Raw genomic sequence first — 18,857 nt, 5'->3', positions numbered from 1 at the left:
ACTCTGGAACTCACCCCCACCAGACATCTGGAATATTGACTCCTTCCCTCTCTTTAAATCTAGACTCAAAACCCACCTGTTCAGGATAGCTATTCATTGTAATCACTTTGTCCCATTTTATACTGTTAGCTTTTATCTGTTGTTTTATTGTACATGTTTCTATCTGTAAAGTGACCTTGAGTTTTGAGAAAGGCGCTTATAAATAACATGTTTTATTATTATTATTATTTTTATTATTAGTATTATTATTATTATTATTATTATCTGTGATGGCTTTACAAAGTTAAAAAAAACAGGGAAAAATCACAAATAAGGTCAAAGCTTTGTCCTCTCTCTCTCTCTCTCTCTCTCTCTCTCTCTCTCTCTCTCTCTCTCTCTCTCTCTCTCTCTCTCTCTCTCTCTCTCTCTCTCTCTCTCTCTCTTCAGTCCAGTGAAGTTTGTAGGAGGGGACTGTTGGCCCCGGGGTCCCACGCTGACTGGCTGCCCCTCCCTTCTATCCCCCAGTAACTCTTTAGACCAGCCCATGGAGGTCTCAACGGTGGAGCAAATGGACACAAGCAGCAGCAGTAACTGTGAGGCCTCTGCTCCTCTCCCAATCCGACACCCTTCAGGCATCAATGCAGGGCCATACAAAAAGCAGGTCTACCCCCTGAACTCCAAGAGACCCGAACACCTACGGATGAACCTATGACGCTCGGCTTGCTTGTGAACACTAGGACTCTTCTAATTCTTCTTCCTCTTCCTCTTTTATTGGTTTAAAGAGGCTTGTAGAATCTTTTTAAATTGACTGACTGACACTGTCAATGCTGATCACCAGCTCTTCCAGCAGCGCCTTTCCGTCTCTCGGCCTCTTAAAGTCCTCCTGACTCAGCCTGGTCTCCACAGCCTGATGCAGATAATAAGCAGGTTCTCCAGTGAGAGCAAATATGGAGGAGAAGGTGCTCCTCAATGAAAGTTGGCTTGGTAATGCTAGCTGAAGTAGTTCTGGTGTATTTAGCTGGCTTTATTATATGATTGACTGGTGCTCTTTTATCTTGACAATGTTACTTTTAGTTTTAAAAAGCAATGCCTCCATCACCATCACAGTGAGATATATCATAACGGGGGTAATTATTTATTTCTCAATAGGCCAGTTTTTTTCTCTTTAATGATCATGTTAAGATAAACCATGCGGATCACTCCGTTAGTAAGCAGGACGCTCTATGACAGTATTTCACCTGAGGAGCTCTGTGCACGCTTTGATGAATCCATTAGGGTTCAAAGTTGGGTTTAATTTTTGGTTTTAGGAGAATCAATGAAAGCCAAACTCAACATATAAGTAATCCTTTTAGATGAAAACATCCTTTTTTTGGGTAAGAACAGTTGATGCTTAAAACTAACAACAATGCAACCGTTTCAGAAAATGAATTGGTTGCAGTTTGGTCAGGTTAAGTAGGGATGTTCCTAGATTGGTAGTTTCCTTGTTGGTGAAATGGAAAGAGAGATCTCAAATGAGTAAGCTTACATTACTTAATGCTTTAAATTTGTCATGAATATGAAGTGATATTTTTTAATCAGGATGAAAGTTTTGCAGAAACACCAGAAAGAGCTTAGCAATTCTTGAAGTGACTTAATTCACTAAACAACTGTCCTGGAAACAACTTCAGAATAAGAGCGTTAAGTGAAATGCGGATAGCTCAATGTGGGCTTTGAAAAAATCAAGCTTTTACTTTGAAAAGTACACCAGAGGAAGTATTGGTCCTACATTTCAGGCCTGGGATGCATTGACAGACATAGCATGATGCTCATTGAGTGCCATCTTTGCATTTTGGGCTCACAAAACTCTGAACTCTGGGTAACTTGTAGAAGAGATGGGAAAGCAGACCCCTTAACCAAGGCTCTAGCAAACATATAACAGTTAACCCAAACACACAGCCAAAAAACAAAGAGAGAATTTGTTTGGCTGAAACTTAATTCTGGTGTCAACTTGCAAAGATGAGGATGTTTAGTTGTTTATTTGTCTAAAATCTAGTGAAGAAAAACATGATCTGTGTAAAAAGAACAACTTAAAGGTCCACCATATTGATAGAGACTCCTGTCAGAGTAGTTTTGGTCTTTGGACAGAATTAAGTGCATTGTAATGTCAGTAAATACTGCATTTTTCTCTATAAATTAATGTGCGTTTAATATCACAATTCCCCACAGTAAGAGTTTATTGAAAATATGCAGGAAATGCTTGCCCTTTCTCCGTCAGTCATGCTTTATAGAGAGTTTCAGGGCACAACAATAAACTCACAATCAACTCTGCTAACATTACAATTAGCCCAGGGGCCCCCTGTAGGTTTGATCTTTGGGTGGATGCAGGTTTTAGGTTCATCAGAAACCTTTAAAGGGAAGGTTTTGCTGGCTTATCGCAATGGCAATGAGACGGCAAGATGCAAGTTGTGTAAAACGTCCATAAAAGAAAGGCAGTGTTGCAGCACCAAAAGTAAACCTCAGGGTGAAATACTGTGTTCAGGGGGTCCTGCTAGTTTGCAGCATTATTGGATGATAATTCCTCAGTAGTCCTTTATGTTTGAAGAAAACAATCACATTGCATTTTTTACTAGAGAAGTTAGAGCACGACTTCTGGAAAAGCAGCTATAAAAAGAAGAAATGAAATTTTAGCTGAACACATATCACTTCCACCATAATCGATACCAAATGACTGGGATGCTTTCTGTAGGAGGCCTTTGTTTCAGAAGCACCGTTTAGTTCCTTTGTGTTGAATGTAAACAGACTCTAGATGCCTTTTTTTTAGTATGTCACTTAAATCTCCTGAAGCCCCCCAAGCTGACAGAAAGATATGATACCTGCAAAGCCCCCGCATTTGTGATACAGATGTATAAATTACCTGTTCGGATGTGCATGAGACACAATGGGCTTTATCGAGGTCCGCTGAAAAGTCATCTGTAGCAGTATCAGATACCCAGCAGCTCCTCTGACTGATGTATCAGAAAAATAGATCTAGTCAGCTCAAGCGTGTGGATGGTTGTTATAATGCAGGACTTTGACCTTGGAGACAGAGGGTGAGAGCTCACTTGAAACAGAAAGGCAAAGTTGAAATATTGTTGTTTACGGACTGCTATCTGCTTCCTAAACTAACCGCATTTTTTGTAAACCTAAGGGTGCAGGGTGTTCATGTGAGAAACATATTAGAAAGAACACTGTAGCAAAAGCCTGAAGAATGTATGTATATGTAACTATATGCATAAAGACTATATACAGATGGACAACACAACTCAACATCCTCTGGTTATGAAAAGATGAAGCCAAAATATCCCCCAAAAGAGTTCTGACATCATTTAACGTAAAATCCATAGCACCTGTGTCGCTATTTTAGTATCATCTGTGCTTTTACTGTATGGAGTTGGACTGACAGAGGAGTCACTTCAGGGAGCTAATTGATCTGGAGCAGTGATTATATCTGCGTTAAGAGTAGCCTTTGTTGTTAAAGGTTATGACTGGACTAAAGTCACATTTGGTATGAACAGCTCCAGCTGTGCACTGGTGCTGTCTGTTAGATATCCCAGCACATTCTGAGCAATGAAGCTGTTGTTTGCAATACACAATGAATCTGGTGAATTTTCAACCATGTTAAGTCTCACGCAGCACATGAAAAATAGTTATTAAAAGTTTGGGTTATACGCCTGCATAATTTAAGGAAACTATCATAATATCAGGAATACACCATAATATCAGGAATACACCAGTATTTTAGACTCTTAGACTCTTAGAGGGTTTTCAATCAAACAAACCAGCACTATGCAAGGTTTATTTACGCAATAGTAACCTCCCTTTTTCTTTAAATGCAAGATTATCACCTGACGATGAGGAAAAGATGTTAAAAATGCCCTTTGCCTGGTATGCGTTGCTCTTCATTCCAGCATGTTTGAGTGGTGAAGCAGCTGCTTGCATAAACATTGAGTGGGGTCAACTTTTCAGTCGCCCCTAGGTTAAGGACACTGGTTAGCAGGTGCACTTACAATCATGACAGCATGTGTGTCAGGATTATATCCTAAAAATTGGTTGTATAAGTGTGTATGACAGACAGCTTTACAGAAGGAAAAAACACAACAAAACTGAACAAAAGAGAAGTTTATTTGGTGTGTAGTTTAATTTTAAAATTGATCCATGTCCCTTATATTAACATGGAGGAAGTGGAGCTTATGATTTGCACGGTGGGGGGACTCTAGATCTTTTGGCTTCACTTGAGGCAGGGTGTTGTGTTGTCCATTCTTTTTACCATCTATGATGTGACAAATTGTCTGGATTAGACTATATAGGATGTTTGAGGTGTGAAAAACCGCTGCAGTGTTTTTTTTCCATCAGCTCTGTCTCCACTGTCACTGTCACCCTAACTCATATCATGTCTTGTGTGTTTGAGAGCTTCACGGTATCAGCAGTATTGTATTAACCCCAGCCTAAATGAGTGGACCACCGACTTTATACTGTTTAATGAGAGACGTGTGTGTTATGAAGCTGCTTTATGAGCCTCTGGAGTCGAGCCATTAAAACCCTGAAACGGACCACAATGATGGATGCAGATTCCCATGATGCTGACTGAATGAATGATAGGTAGCTTCGTTATAAAACCACTGTTTGAAATGAACTAAATTATTTTTCTGGTTGAAAAACAACCGCTCAACAAGATAGTTTGTCATCTTTTATTAAACTGATTCAGTTTTCCACATTAATGCTCTTAGAGGCTTTAAAAGTTTTCTTTATTTTTTTCCTTTTGAAATCTAATGAGCTGCTGATTGATTTATTTTTCTTCCATTCCTGTACATTAACTGTATTTTAAGACCAGTCACTCCAATTCTTTCCTTTAAGTTGTTACTGTATTTATTTGAAGTGCCATTTTGTTTCCACAGCATTGTTCTCACTATGCAATCTTTGTATTTATTTTGTAGTATTATATAGACGAGGCTGCAGAAGGTGGGATGATTTTTTTCATAATTAGCATGTACAGTATGATTTTATCTCAGTTGAACATGTCTTAAAGAAACCTCAGATGCATCTTTTTTTCCTCATACCAAAACTGATGACGGTTACCTTTTAAAGTCTTACAGTATTTATTATGTTGCTTAGTATCAGATTCACATGGGGTTTGCAGAAACATTTGATATCTTTGACTTTCTTTGCATAAGACTTGAACTCCAGTTTGTGTGTTTGCAGTGCTTAAAGCAAGGGAGCTGTTTTTATAGAAAAACAGATACAAAAACTAGTGAGGATGGCATTGTGCCTTTACTGACGGTGATATGATCCAATAAGGATCATTGCTGTTACTCTGTTAAGTCTGAAAGAGGTCAGAAGGTTTGAATAGATTCATTTAGCTTCTGTTGAAGGACGCTTGAGGAGTTTTCTCCACGCTGTGCTCACTTCTGATAGGTCAAATATCATCTCTGAATTGTTTCAATCTCTGGTGGGCATTGAATAGCATCGTTTTTGTTGCTGTAAACCCGCCTCTTCAGATGAAGAATGCTTAAAATGTATCATGTACATAATGAGGTCACAATAAAAACATGAGGATCTTGTTTTCAAGCTGATTCAATTTGCAGTGTGTTGTTTTGAAGAAAAACTTGCAGGTTGCAGTTTTCATAAATAGATACCAACAATATGTTATCATGGCTGTTAAATTAAATTACCATTTAATTTAAATGCATGGTGCAGATTTTTGGGGATGCACAATATTTGATATTTGCTGATATCCAATATGCAAAATTCATCCATTGGCTTATACCAGTAAAAATGTTCAGAACTAAAGCTAAAGTCCTAAAAATAAACCTTAATGTTTAAGAATGAGTATAAGGTAGAAGACTTCAGCTTACACATAAGTGCATCTTAGAAAAATAGAACATATAGTAAAAATTAATTTATATATGAGTTAAACTTTAATATTTTCTAGATTCATCTCAAACAAAGTGAAATATCTCAAGACTTTTTTTTTGTTTTAATTTTGGTAAGTACAGCTAACAGCTCATGAAAATCCACTATCTCAAAATATTAGGACATCGTGAAAAGTCCAATTTGAAAGGGTTTTCCTGAGCCTTCATTCTCTCTTTCTGGTTCATTTCACACAACAGCAATCATGGGGAAGACGGCTGAATTAACAAATGCTCAGAAAACCCTTTCATTGCCACCCTCCACAAGGAGGGTAAGCTACAGGAGGTCTCTGCTGAAAGGGCACACTGTTCTCAGAGTGCTGTATCAAAGCATGTTCATGGAAAGTTGACTGAAGTGAAAAGTGTGGTAAGAAAAGGTGTGAAAGCAGCAGAAATGAGCTCAGCCTTGTACCAAGTGTATCAGTGCATCAAGAACCACAACATACAGACAATCCGGTTAGGGCTTCAAGTGTTGTGTTCCTAATGTCAAGCAAATCCAGAACCAGAAACATCAACCTGGACTAAGGAGAAAAAACAACTGGACCACTGCTCAATGGTCCAAAGTCCTGTTTTAAGATAAAACTGGATGTTGCATTTAATTTGGAAATCAAGGTCCCAGGGCCTGGAGGAAGATCAGACAGGAACAGAATCCAAGGTGCTTGGAGTTCAGTGGTACCAGCTTCTACAGTCAGTGATGGTTTGGGGGTGCCGTGTCATCTGCTGCTGTTGGTCCACTGTCAGCTTTAAAGGTAACATTTCAGGGACTATTTCATTCTCAAACTTTAACGTGGAGTTAAGACCAACTTGTTTGGGTTAAATCTCTCAATCAACTTCAGCCCTGTTTAAAGCTACTTTTTTTTTATCATAAACATGATTTTACCCCTATAGAATGCCTCTTGACTACATTGTGACTGTTGGGGGAGGGAAGGCAGATACATATTTACATAATTTGTACATAAGGAAAAAAAAATTAATGAAGGTTCTGATACGTGATGAGTTCTGAATGAATGAATGCAGTGCTTACATTATCTCATATATTTCCAAAAGTTTTCATAGACTAGAATTCATCACTTTTAGAATTGTAACAAAACCTCTTATTATGGAGGCTACCACTGGTTTCAAGTTTCTTCAGCTCACCTCATGAGAAACTTATGAATGAAAATAAAACTTTTTGTTTAGTAATTATGCCTCATGATGTGCCTCTTGTATTGAACAGTCCTTAATTCAAAACAAGCTACTTGGGTAACACAAGTAGCTACTCAGTACTTTGAGTGAATTTTAAATTACTTACTTTACTTATGTAGATTTATAGACCAGCACTTGTACATCTACTGAAGTAAATTTTAACCAGAGTAAAATTACTTTTACTTGAGTACAATAGTCAGGTACTTTTCCTACCTCTGGTCATACAATGTTATTGTTTTGACTGAGGGCCCCCTGTTGGCAGATTTCTTATTGTTTGTTTAAAATGGTTTGTTTGCTTAGAAGCACTTTACGAAACAAACTTGGTAAAAATAAAATAATTTATAAAGCCTATCTATATTAATGTTTGAATGATAAAAGGCTTATATTTATACATAGGGAGGGGCCTCATACACTGACTCCGCCATCTCGGATTTCTTCATCATACGTTTCTTCAGTACCACAGAAGGGACAAAATAACAGTGTTTTTTGTATTATTCCATGCCATGGTAGCCATGGTTATCACCAGAGGTGAGCATTGCCATCTGTTAGATGTTGCTAGTATTCCCAAATTTTACACACTATACCTTTAAGGCCATACAGGAGAATACCTCAATGTATGAGAACTGCCTACAAAAATTACAAGATATTACAGTGATTTCAATATGTTTGCTGATTCTTCAGTCTCATTTCACTTTATAAAACAAATCACACATACAATAGAAATGTAGATCTTTATTGAGATAGTTTATAGATTTAAATTGATAAATATAAGAAGTGAACCGACGTTGCCATAATAAAATAGATTATTCTCCCAGTCTTTGGTTTTTTACAAAAACATGGTCATGTCTTCTTTATAGAAAAATAATTTTTGTGTAAATCAATCTCACAAGCTCCTTTGCATCCTTATTATCAGTTATGAAAATCAGTCATCAAAGCTGAAAGCATGAAACAAACTGTTCATCCATCACATACCGTTACGTTTCAGCCCTCTACTACAGCTCAGAGTGTCGAGTCAGCTGAATGTGTGATGTCACTGTGTTCAGGCTTCACAAAGCCTTTTTTCAGCATGCTCGTCAGACGTTAAGTCTCTATATATTTTAGCACATTCAGGCTTATAAATTCATTTGAAGCACGATTCAGAAGCAATCCTGAGGTGTGCAGCTCATTACCTTCACACATTCATTACTACAAATGACAAAAATCACTTCCACAAATTTAGAAACACTGGGTAAAAAAGGGTCATGGTTTTCATGTTGAAACACTATACAAAGGGAAAATCTTTTGAAAATACTTAATATATTTCTCTTATGTTCCTCTATTTACAGGTGGACAGAGCACTGCCACATAAGGAAAGTTCATATTCAGATAAAAAGTAATAAAACAACACGAGGAAAAAAATCTTAAAATAGAAAAATCAAAACACTGGAGTAAAAATAATCAACTCTCCTGGGAATGCCAGGTATGGAAGTCCTGATTAATAAAACAGAAACATGAAGGTGAAAGTCATGTGACCTTACAGATCACTACCCGCCAGGATCACAGCCCTTTGCTGATTCATGAAACAGTGTGAACATTATTTTCATTCATAGAAAAACCCACTTTAAATAAAAGCTAACACCAGTGTCCCTCATCCAAAGTGTCCCTTCTGCCACGTTTTATCAGTAAATCTGCAGGTGTGGAGACGTGGCTCCATCCCTCCATTTGTAGACTTTCTCTGTGATGACAGTGCGGCACAGAGGGCAGCTCTTCTCCCGGTTAAACCACAGAGCGATGCATTCGTCACAGAAAATGTGCTGCAAGGACACAAAAAGATGAGCATGTCATACATGTCATAAACATATGTAACAAAGTGTACATACAGGTGCATCTCAGTAAATTAGAATATCATGCAAAAGTTCATTTTTTTCCCATGATTTACTTCAAAAAGTTAGATTTCCATATTTTCTAGAATCATCTTGTAGCATGTGAATTATTTCAGGGCTTTTATATTTTACTCTTGATGATTACAGCTTACAGCTCTCAAAACAACACACAAAATATTAGAATATTGTGGAAAAGTCCAATTTGCAAAGGTCTCCTGAGCCTTTATTCTCTTATTCTGGTTTAGTACACACAACTACAATCACAGGGAAGACTGCTGACTTGACTACTGTCCAGAGGACAACTGTCATCCTCCACAGGGCGAGTAAGCCACAGAAGCTCACTGATGAAAGGGCAGGCTGTTCTCAGAGGCTATATCAAAGCATATTCATGGAAAGTTGACAGGAGGGGAAAGTGTGCTAAGAAAAGGTGCAAAGGCAACAGGGATGAGTTCAGCCTTCAGAGGATTATCAAGCAAAGCAGATTTAAGAACTTAGGGGAGCTTCACAAAGAGCTGATTGAGTCTGGAGACAGTGGGTCAAGAGCCACCACACACACACACACGGGGCCAGGAAATGGGCTACAAGTCTTTTGTTCCCAGTGTCAAACCACTCCTGAACCAAAGATTGCATAAGCTTCACAACTTTCAGTTTCTACGGTCAGTGATAGTTTGGGCTGCCATGTCATCTGCTGCTGTGCTTTATCAAGACCAGAGTCAACACTGTCAGCCACCTACCAGGAGATTTAAGAGACCTTCATGCTTCCATCTGCTGAGAAGTTTACAGCGACACTGATTTCCTTTTCCAGCAGGACTATGCACCCACCCACAGTGAACCCAAAACTACCAGGAACTGGTTTGCTGACCGTGGTATAATTGTGCTTGATTGAGCAGTCAACTGGTCTGACCTGAACCCCAGAGAGAATCTCTGAGGTGTTGTCAAGACGAAGATGAGAGACACCAGACTTAAAAATACAGACGAGCTGAAGGCTGCTATGAGAGCAACCTGGACTTCAAAATAACCCAGCAGTGCCACGGACTGATTAGCTCCATGCCATGTCACAAAGATGCAATAATTTGTGTAGAAGGAGCTCCAACCAATTACTGAGTGCGTAAATAAGCATGATTGTCCAGAGGGTCAACATTTCAAAGGATTATAAATCCTCTTTTTGTTGGGGGTTTACAATATTCTAATATGTGAAAGGGGATTTTTGTGAGCTGTAAGCCATTATCTTCAAGGTTTAAAAAAAAAAAAAAAAAAAAGTATTTTATATTTCACTTCACATGAGATGAATCTAGAGTATATGGAAGTTTCACTTCTTGAAATAAATCCTAGGAAAATTGAACTTCTCCATGATATTCTTATGCTTTTACATGCACCTGAAGATATTCTTTTTATACTGCAACAAATACTTTACTTGGACTTAGTACTGAGGTAATATTGCACAACGAGATTTTGATACTGTTATACTCCTAATCATCAGTGATGTCATCAGTGTGATAAATCTGCATATTTTTTTATTTCTCTGGTAAATTAATAAAACTTTCTTTTTTTTTTTTTTTTTTGCAAAAAAAGAAAAAAAGGAGTAACATCAAGGTTGACAGTCCTATGACGGGTCCTGAAGTGCACTCCTGTGTGTTTTACCTGACAGATCAGAGCTCGAGGCTCCCTGTACTCTCCCTGACAGATGGGGCAAACATCTCCAGCCTCGCTGCACTGACTCCTGGTGGCTGCTGAGCCTGCGTGCTGAGAAACAAAAGAAAACAACATAGCTTAAAAACAGATGGTAGTACTGTATTATTTAACCTTTATTTGGCAGGATGAGTCACAATGAGAGCAGAAGTCTTTTTCAAATGAAACCAGGACAAGAGGCACGAACTGTTAACAATAACAAACTCACACAGAAGATATAAAACATCTTAATGATCTGATTGTTTTTACAATTTTATCAGTGTCCAGCTGCTTTAATGCTGCTGTCTAAATCTTGTTTTTCTATTTCTATGCTTTGAAGAACTTTGAAAATATTATTGTTGTTATCGGATAAACATGCCTACAGAAAGCCTGAAGTCAAGACTTTTTATTATGAATTTACAAAAACTTACAGTAATATTTTTGCAGTTTAAAATAAGACTAAATTATTCCAAGCAAAAGGTACCAAAAACCTAAAGGCTTTCTCAGTTCAGACTTTGGGAACAGCAAATTGAAGGATGTCTGAAACGAATCGAGGATTTCATCCTTTAAAACTGGAAGAAAGGAAAGAAAAGTGGCTTTGTAACTGAAGATGTGCAAACCAGCATGTACTCAAACAGTCAAGTTGACTTATTAATTAATATAACAGTGAGTAAGTTTGTGATAAATCTCAGTGTATTATTATAAATGTGTACTGTTTGTTTTAGGATTTTGAATGGAAACATTTATGTACAATAGATCATCTTAATCCAGGAAAGGTAATAAAGTAGACTTCACTAGTCTCTAACACATCAAAGGAGACACAAGACCTGTTTGTATTAGAAATAAATTAATTAAAAAACAGTAAAAACTTCATCTTTTTAGCAACATATAGAATATAATCTCTGAAAGAACTCCAAGTATTTAAAGCAACAATATGTAACGTTTCAACCTTAAATTAGTTGTTTTAAAATTGATCTGATAGCATGATAACTTTCAACAGAAAATGGTGTCTATCGCATTACCACAGAGTGACCAGGTCACCTGCATTCAGCACAATGTAACTCTGGCAGTGGCCTTCAGCTGTTTGATACAATGGCTAAGGCTAAAGAACAGAGAAGGACTGTGATGGATGAAGCCAAGAAGAGAAAAAGTGACAGAGAAAGAAGCTGGACTAGAGTAAATATTGGACAGACATTTACAATTTGAGAAGACCTTCACCAAACACGAGGCAGGAAGTCAGACAGCGAGCTGAGTATGTTGCTGTTGGACAATTGCAAACTGGTTACACTACTTCCCAGCAAATAGGGATTATAGTCTGACTCATGGCTGAAGGGAAAGCAACAGTCCAACAGCAGAGAGTACATCTCTGCAGTTATTATTCAGAACAGACTGAGACCTAACATTAGGGAGCATTGTTTTCCATGTCATCGCTGTCACATTTTTAGCTGCTTTACCGAGTGCAGTAAATCATATAACTCAAGTTATGTCTCAGATCTGCATATAAATAAATCAAGTAATCCATCTCATGCCAAACTGACTTCCTATGAGAGCTTTCAATTGCAATTCTGGCTTCCAACAATCATAAAAACAAGGTTATCATGTACTTCCTACATATTGTTTCTTTGGAGTTTTTTTAAAGACAAAAACTAAAATTTTTTGCCCATCTTTTGTTTTGTTGGTAACTGCTTTTGACTGTTGAATATATATTTAAATGTTATTTTCCACTGACCTCGCCTTTTAGAAATATCCTCACAGTTTTCAGTAAAGATGTCCACTGTCCGTACAATCCTAAAAGCTAAAGGAGACAGAATGACAAAAGTTAGCCCCTCCAAAAAGCTTTGTTGACATTGTTTCATAAGGATCTGGTTAGTTTCACAGAACACACTTTCAGTATGAGGTAGAGCAAAGCCAGCAGGACCCCCAGTGTGAGCCCAGGGGTGCCGTCAGCCTCCTGGTAGGTGACCAGGTAGCGGAACCACAGTGGAACAGGCGCCATGGCCTGATAGACCTGACCCATCTCCTCAGTCAGCATCAGACAGCGGCCCTGCAAACACAAACGCAGAAACTGCAAACTACTAAACCAACACTGCAGAGAATAAGAAAATAAGATAACAAAGCCATCGCCACTGCTCTCACCTGGGCTCTGTAGGTCACCAGTGAAGATGGCAGCAGCAGAATAAGGCACTTTATTCCCATAAAGAGGAACTTTATTACAAAGTTGGTGACCCCCACAGCCCATAGGACCTCCCAGAAACCCAGTGGCTGGATGGTTGGGCCAAGGAAGATGAGGCTACAAGAAGGATAACATGCAGATTAAACTGTATTCATTTCATAAAGCCCACACCGTGTTCCAGGTTTACCAGTACAAGAGGGCTGTATAAACTGGAAATAAATTATGTCATATAAAGTCAGTTTATAAAGAGGTTTGATTTTTCTTTTGGCTGTCAGAGTGCCCAAATATTTCTGCTCTACTTCATTCTGATCACCAGTCACTTCTTCATTAATCTCCTCATGAAGTGAGGTTATAAAATGTCTTGGAAAGCTTACTTCAAACCTTCCTACACTGAGGCACATGCACTGTCGAACCCCTGCTATTCCTCTGAGAAAGCGCCCAAGGAGACTTGAAAAATGAGATGGATGAGGGCTTTCCTGTGGTCCATAGGTGGGAATGGTCCTGGTCTCAGCTGAAGTCGTCTTTGGTGCCTCCAGTGATTTTTACTGTCATTTTTGTTAGTGTTTGTTTTATCTATATTAGCCTGACTTGAGTTAACGCTAACCCTTTAACATCTGGAAGTAAACCGCTGGGTCCTGAATAAAATAGTGAGAAAGTAGGAATTTTAGTAGTTGTCTACAAACAAAAGTTCCACTTCCTTCTTTCTTGTTGGGCAGTCTTTGGCTCTATAACTTTAAATCCTGCACAAAGAAGGTAACAACCAGCAGCTTTCTTTCTTTCTCTGCTGAAGTTTGGCAGTTTCTACCCCAACAAGATGATGAAACACTTGTTCATGCATTTATTCCAAGAGATTACACCACTACAATGCTCTTTTCACTGGTCTCCCTGGAAAGTCTATTAATAAACACAGATTTATTTTGACCTCTGCTGCCAGGCTTTAAACCAAAACAAGAAAAAAGAGCAGTTCGCTCCAGTGAACTTGAAACTGCAGCTACAGTGATACCAGCATCTTCTATAACTGATATTAAAGGTCTATTACTTTTTTAGGAGGCCCTAAATGGTTCAGGTGAAGCTTAAATGACAAACTCTCTGTGGTGTTATAATATTTCACTACCTCTAAGATCCTCTGAGGCAGGTTTTTATTTATTACAATCTGTCACACAAGTTGAAAATTATACCACAAATTTATCACAGAGACTAGGAAAACATTTTTGGTTACAGGTAATAGTTCCATAGTCCAGTCATTCAATTTAACTTATGAGAGAAAAGAGTTAACTTACCAATAGTAAAGTGTCTCAGTGAGAAAAGTATAATAAAGCAGAAGTGTGGATGAGGTCAGGAACAGCAGCAGCCAAACACTCTGCAGCTTGGACTGACGGTCCTGGATGTGCGCACACACACAAAGCATTGTTTAGGAATCTTAACAGCAATTAAACACATGAAGAATCAACAGGTTCTTGACTTACCTGGAGAAAAACTTGAGTTTGAATGTTCTTATTCACATATAGAAAAGTTGTAAAGAGGCCAACCCCAACAGCTAGACCTGGAGAACAATCATAAAGACTTTAATAGGTACTCTTTTACAGTCTTTGGTTACAATGAAGGTGTTTACTGAGCTCAGACTCACCTAGAGCATGCTGGATGACCAGTTTAGCACACAGTATGACAAGGAAAGGAAGGCTCTTTTGGATCCAGCGGAAGAGACAGCGAAGCTCAGACAAAGAGGTGCTTGGTTCCCCAGAGTCCACGTCAGAGTCAGGTGAGTCGAGTTCTGGCTCCGAGTTTGGGTGATGCTGCGCCCGATGGTGTCCATGTGACTGAGAATGGGAGTGGCCATGAGAGTTGACTCTACACCTCCTGGATGATGCTCCTCCACCTGACTCCCCAGGCCCACTAGTTATAGGTACCCGTACTTCAACATTCTCAGGGCTGGCAGGTGCAGCAGCAGCACCGGGGGCTGGGGTCCTGGTGAGAAGCTCTGGCTGCAGATTCAGGGATAAGCCATTTCCTGCATGAGCGCCCCGCTCACTTGAATTAGGCTGCATTACAGTAGAAGACTCCCTCAGTTTCAGTGCTCTTCTGGAATCACTCCTTTGACATCAAAACAAATAGTGTCAGTCACAGCACATCAAATAGGAATTAAATCAGATTTTTCATTCAGTAAATTATATCCTTTTGATTCTTGGACAACTGAAAATTAGGGCTGCCCAATAGTGGATTTCTGCTGATATCCAATATGCTAATATTTAAAAATACATTTAAGCCGGTATCAAAATTGATACAGATATATAGATGTAGTTCAGATCTAAAACTTCAGTCCTTAGAACACACTTTAAACTTGAAAGAAGAACAAAGAAACAACTTCACTCTTTTAAACACCCCTTAAAATCAAAGGAATGAGTAACAACAAATACAAAGACTTCAATTGATATAGGTCTGTCAGTCCTGCCCAAAACTCCACAAACTTATTTGGACTTAAAGCAGACATTGAGAGCTGACATAGGTACATATTTACAGCAAATATAGGCGGATATTTATATACAGCCAAAAGGCAGATATTTACAGCTGGTAAAGGCTAAAATTTATAGTTGACATATCAGTTGTAAATATCTGCAGAAATTTTAATACCTGGCAATACTGGTAATTACCTTTTAAAGCTAGATCTACTAATGCTGATGACATTTGGATAATATTGTGCATCCCTACAGGAAATTATTTTTATACCATATAGGCTTCAAAAACAGCTAGTGTTGTCACAGCTCCAATAAGCTTCTAGTTAAAATTAAACAATATCAGTAACTTTATTAATTTCAAAACAACAAAAACAGAAGCCCTGGACCATCATTTCTTGTTTTCAGTTATATATTTTAATACTGAAGACAAACTCCTACATACTGACTACATTACACAGATGTGTTGGCAATGTCATGGTACAGAAATGTAAAGAAGTTTGGCTGCAGTTTTATTAATCTCCTATACACCTGTCTTTCTAAATAGATTTGGTATTTTTAAAGCTTCGTTATTTACAGATACTATTAATTAGGAATGCACAATAGCATCAGCAGACGTAAGCTTAAAAAGTTTATTAGTTTCGCTAGATATGAAAATTCATGCTGATGATAACAGCCCATATATTGGCTGTAAGCATTGGCCTTCCGTACAGGTTTGTGGAGTTTAAAGCAGGACAGACCTGCTTCTCGTAAAGACTCTCTTTTTCTTCACCCAAGACTTTAACGTGTGTTTAAAGGACTGCAGTCTGTTGCTTTGTTCCTTCTCATATTTTAAGTGTGTTTTAAACACACTGTATGTAAAATTATACTCCCAAGGGGTTCTCAACCAAAGCAATTACACAAAATGTTGAGTTAAGACCAGCTCTGCCCAGTTCTGCCCATCTCCGCTGTTTATTTCATATTTCAAATAGAGAACTCTGTACACTAAAATGGGGCACCTCATAAGGAGATTTCCTACACAGAAAACTTAGGTTTTGTCCTTTATAAATTTCTCAAAATGAGGGAGATATGCACTAAAAAAGACACTTCCTCGTCATGCTGGAAGCTGTCCCAGAATGTACATTCATGCTTCAAGCACTGCTAGAGTACAAGCACATCCTGGGACCAATTCCAAGGTGACCGGGATGTGACTCTTCCCTCATTATGAGACGTTTATGAATAAAATAGAACGTCAGTTTTCTGTTTAGTAAATAAGCCGTTTTTGGTGTCGTTTTTACTGACCAGAGTCCTCAATTTAAAACAAAAAGTATTGAGAGGGAGGTGGGGGGTGCTGAGCAGTGCTGGTCTTAACCTCACTGGAAGTGAAGGTCCTTGTTAAAGGAGTGAGTTTGAGCGATTGAACTCGCAACCTGTTCCAGCCACCGTAAAAAGACACGTGCCATTACAATGATAAAAATGAAGAATTTCTCAGACTTTGAAGAGTTAAGGAAGTATCTGCGATACTGTAAGACCTCAATTAAAAGAGTATATAACAGGAATGGTCACATTTTAAATTAATACAGATTTTTCATTACAAAAATTCTATATACTGCATCATTAAGGTCTAAAGTTTTAGGTCTGAACTACATGTGTATATCGTATCCATTTATATCCATACTGGCCAAAATAATTTCAACTCCAGTACCCAAATAAGTTACAATTTTACTGCAAAATTTCATAGTTGTGCTCCACCGTACATTTAACTGAACAATATTAAATTAAATACAGATGTTAATTTCAGGCTTGTTAGTTAATCCCCACACAAAAGAATCTGGCATTTATTTCCAAAAAGCAAATAAAAGATTCAACAAAGATATTAAAAAAATGCAAAAAATCAAATGTGCATTTTCCTAGTTTGTATTTTAGAATAGGAAGTTACACTCCACAGCTGCATTCACTAGAAAAATCTACACTTTATTTCAAATCTACTTACGTGTCTAACTTTACAAGTGGCCTTTGATAAATGCAATGTGATATTTTCATCTAGAAATAAGTCAAACACTACTGCTAAGATTTGAACCCCTTTAGATGATCACAGGGATGCAATTCTTCCATTTACAACGGACTGCTTAAAAAATCAAGGTTAGTAAAACCTTATGTAAAACATGACTCCATTGCTATGCGTTGTTTTGACTTGGCGATTATGACATACCAACATAAATACACCATCAGCTTCAATTTGGTTGTTAACAAGCTGTTTAAATATAAAGTAGCAAACGGCATATGATTGAAAAAGTGAGTTGAAGTTGACTAAACTACAAACGAACGCCATCGTCCTCATCAGTCGATATGAAAGTAGTGACAGGTAAAGATGAGCTGTGCTGGCGTTAGCATTAGCAACTAACAGATGTTTTCTCTCAGCTCAGTCCTTTTTATTTTGAAAGCTTTAGCTCACCTGTCATTCTGCAGCCGGAGTTTCATGGTAGGCGCTTGGTCCCCATCTAATACAACGACCGAGTCAGTAAACACAACAAAGGCTAAATTAAATCAAAAACAAAACTAAGCGTTTATCTTTTGAGCTAAGCTGCTCGTTCAGACATCTTGACGTTGTAAACGACCAGTGACGTCACCAACTTCTTCTTGTATCTATTAACGGCGTATCGGACGTAGAACGCTGCAATGCCGCCACCTACTGGTGTAAATACATTTAGCAGTTTCTATAAACATTTTATTCATTCATTTAAAGTTAAACCTCGGGCTTTAAAAATATGGAAAACGTGTTATCCCCTAAACACATTACATGCTTAACAGATTTTTTTTATATATATCCCAAATGAAGCAAAAATACAGATTGTCTTTATCTAATTATACATTTTTTTCCGATGACGGGGTAAGTTGTAACAAAGGCAGGAAGTAAGCAGGAAGAAGCCAGAGTGACAGAGAAAAAAAAAATTGGAGTATGGTAACTGTTTACTCATACCTTCCTGAGTACAACTCTTTCTCTGTCTTGTCTCTCTCTGCATCCTCTTATGTCCTGCTACAAATTGACATCAGTTCTCCAGAAAATCTTTCACATACACATTGCAGACCGTTTACTGGTGATCTTGCAGAGCACTTTGCTTTGTCTCTGTTGGTTGTGAGCAGTGCCATCTGCTATTAGATAAACATCGTGAAGGAAAACATGGAATCTATATTCCTTGGTTGCCAAAGGAAAGGATCAAGACCATGATGCCTCAGTGCTTCAGGGAGAACAGCTGCAGAAATCACCTCTCTGTAGGAAGCAGGTCACACAGCTTCAACATTTCCAAGAACACTGAGTATTTCATTGCTTTTTCCCAGAGTGGGCTTGCTATATTCATGTCACCTACTTAAAGTGACAAGTGCACCAACAAGTTCATCACTCAGGGGTCGGTCTTCCTGGAGAACCTTCATCCTGGTGATGAAGTGATGGCAGAGAGAGACCTCTGCTCACTGAGACAGGGGTTAACCTTGTTTTACTAGGATTCACTCAGGAAGGAGATCACCTGTCTAACAAGGAAGTTAAGCTCATAGAAGAGATTGCAATTGTGCGTAGACACATGAAAAGAGTAACCAGGAGACTGAGGGTGTTCAAAATCATCTCATAATCTGTACTTAT

General features: G+C 38.3%; 2 protein-coding genes across 2 annotated transcripts in view; one reads left to right on the top strand and one right to left on the bottom strand.

Annotated features, from left to right (window-relative positions):
* The window catches only part of rps6kb1a (ribosomal protein S6 kinase b, polypeptide 1a), a 31,227-nt gene extending 25,660 nt beyond the window's left edge, over nt 1-5,567 (top strand). The window contains exon 15 of the mRNA XM_041800922.1: nt 427-5,567. Coding sequence (XP_041656856.1) covers nt 427-691 — 265 coding nt within the window. The 3' untranslated portion in view covers nt 692-5,567. The remainder of the gene's footprint in view (nt 1-426) is intronic.
* A 2,240-nt stretch (nt 5,568-7,807) lies between these two features.
* rnft1 (ring finger protein, transmembrane 1) lies at nt 7,808-17,832 on the bottom strand. Its single transcript, XM_041802244.1, has 9 exons — nt 17,676-17,832; nt 14,419-14,882; nt 14,258-14,334; nt 14,072-14,172; nt 12,755-12,908; nt 12,504-12,662; nt 12,348-12,413; nt 10,592-10,693; nt 7,808-8,881 (listed from the first exon to the last, which is right to left on the bottom strand). Exons 1-9 carry the CDS (start codon nt 17,699-17,701, stop codon nt 8,747-8,749), a joined length of 1,284 nt encoding a protein of 427 aa, XP_041658178.1. The 5' UTR covers nt 17,702-17,832; the 3' UTR covers nt 7,808-8,746.
* Nucleotides 17,833-18,857: the final 1,025 nt, after the last annotated feature.

Source organism: Cheilinus undulatus, linkage group 12 (genome assembly GCF_018320785.1).
Source record: "Cheilinus undulatus linkage group 12, ASM1832078v1, whole genome shotgun sequence".
NCBI classification, from domain to species: Eukaryota; Metazoa; Chordata; class Actinopteri; order Labriformes; family Labridae; genus Cheilinus; species Cheilinus undulatus.
This window is presented reverse-complemented; position numbering and strand designations above follow the sequence as displayed.

Excerpts from the sequence above, each read along its gene's own strand:
- rnft1 (XM_041802244.1), bottom strand. The coding sequence starts at position 17,701 with ATGAAACTCCGGCTGCAGAATGACAG. Across the intron at positions 14,335-14,418 it reads GGTCATCCAGCATGCTCTAG|GTCTAGCTGTTGGGGTTGGC; the intron begins GTGAGTCTGAGC and ends ATTGTTCTCCAG. Across the intron at positions 12,909-14,071 it reads ACTGAGACACTTTACTATTG|CCTCATCTTCCTTGGCCCAA; the intron begins GTAAGTTAACTC and ends TCCTTCTTGTAG.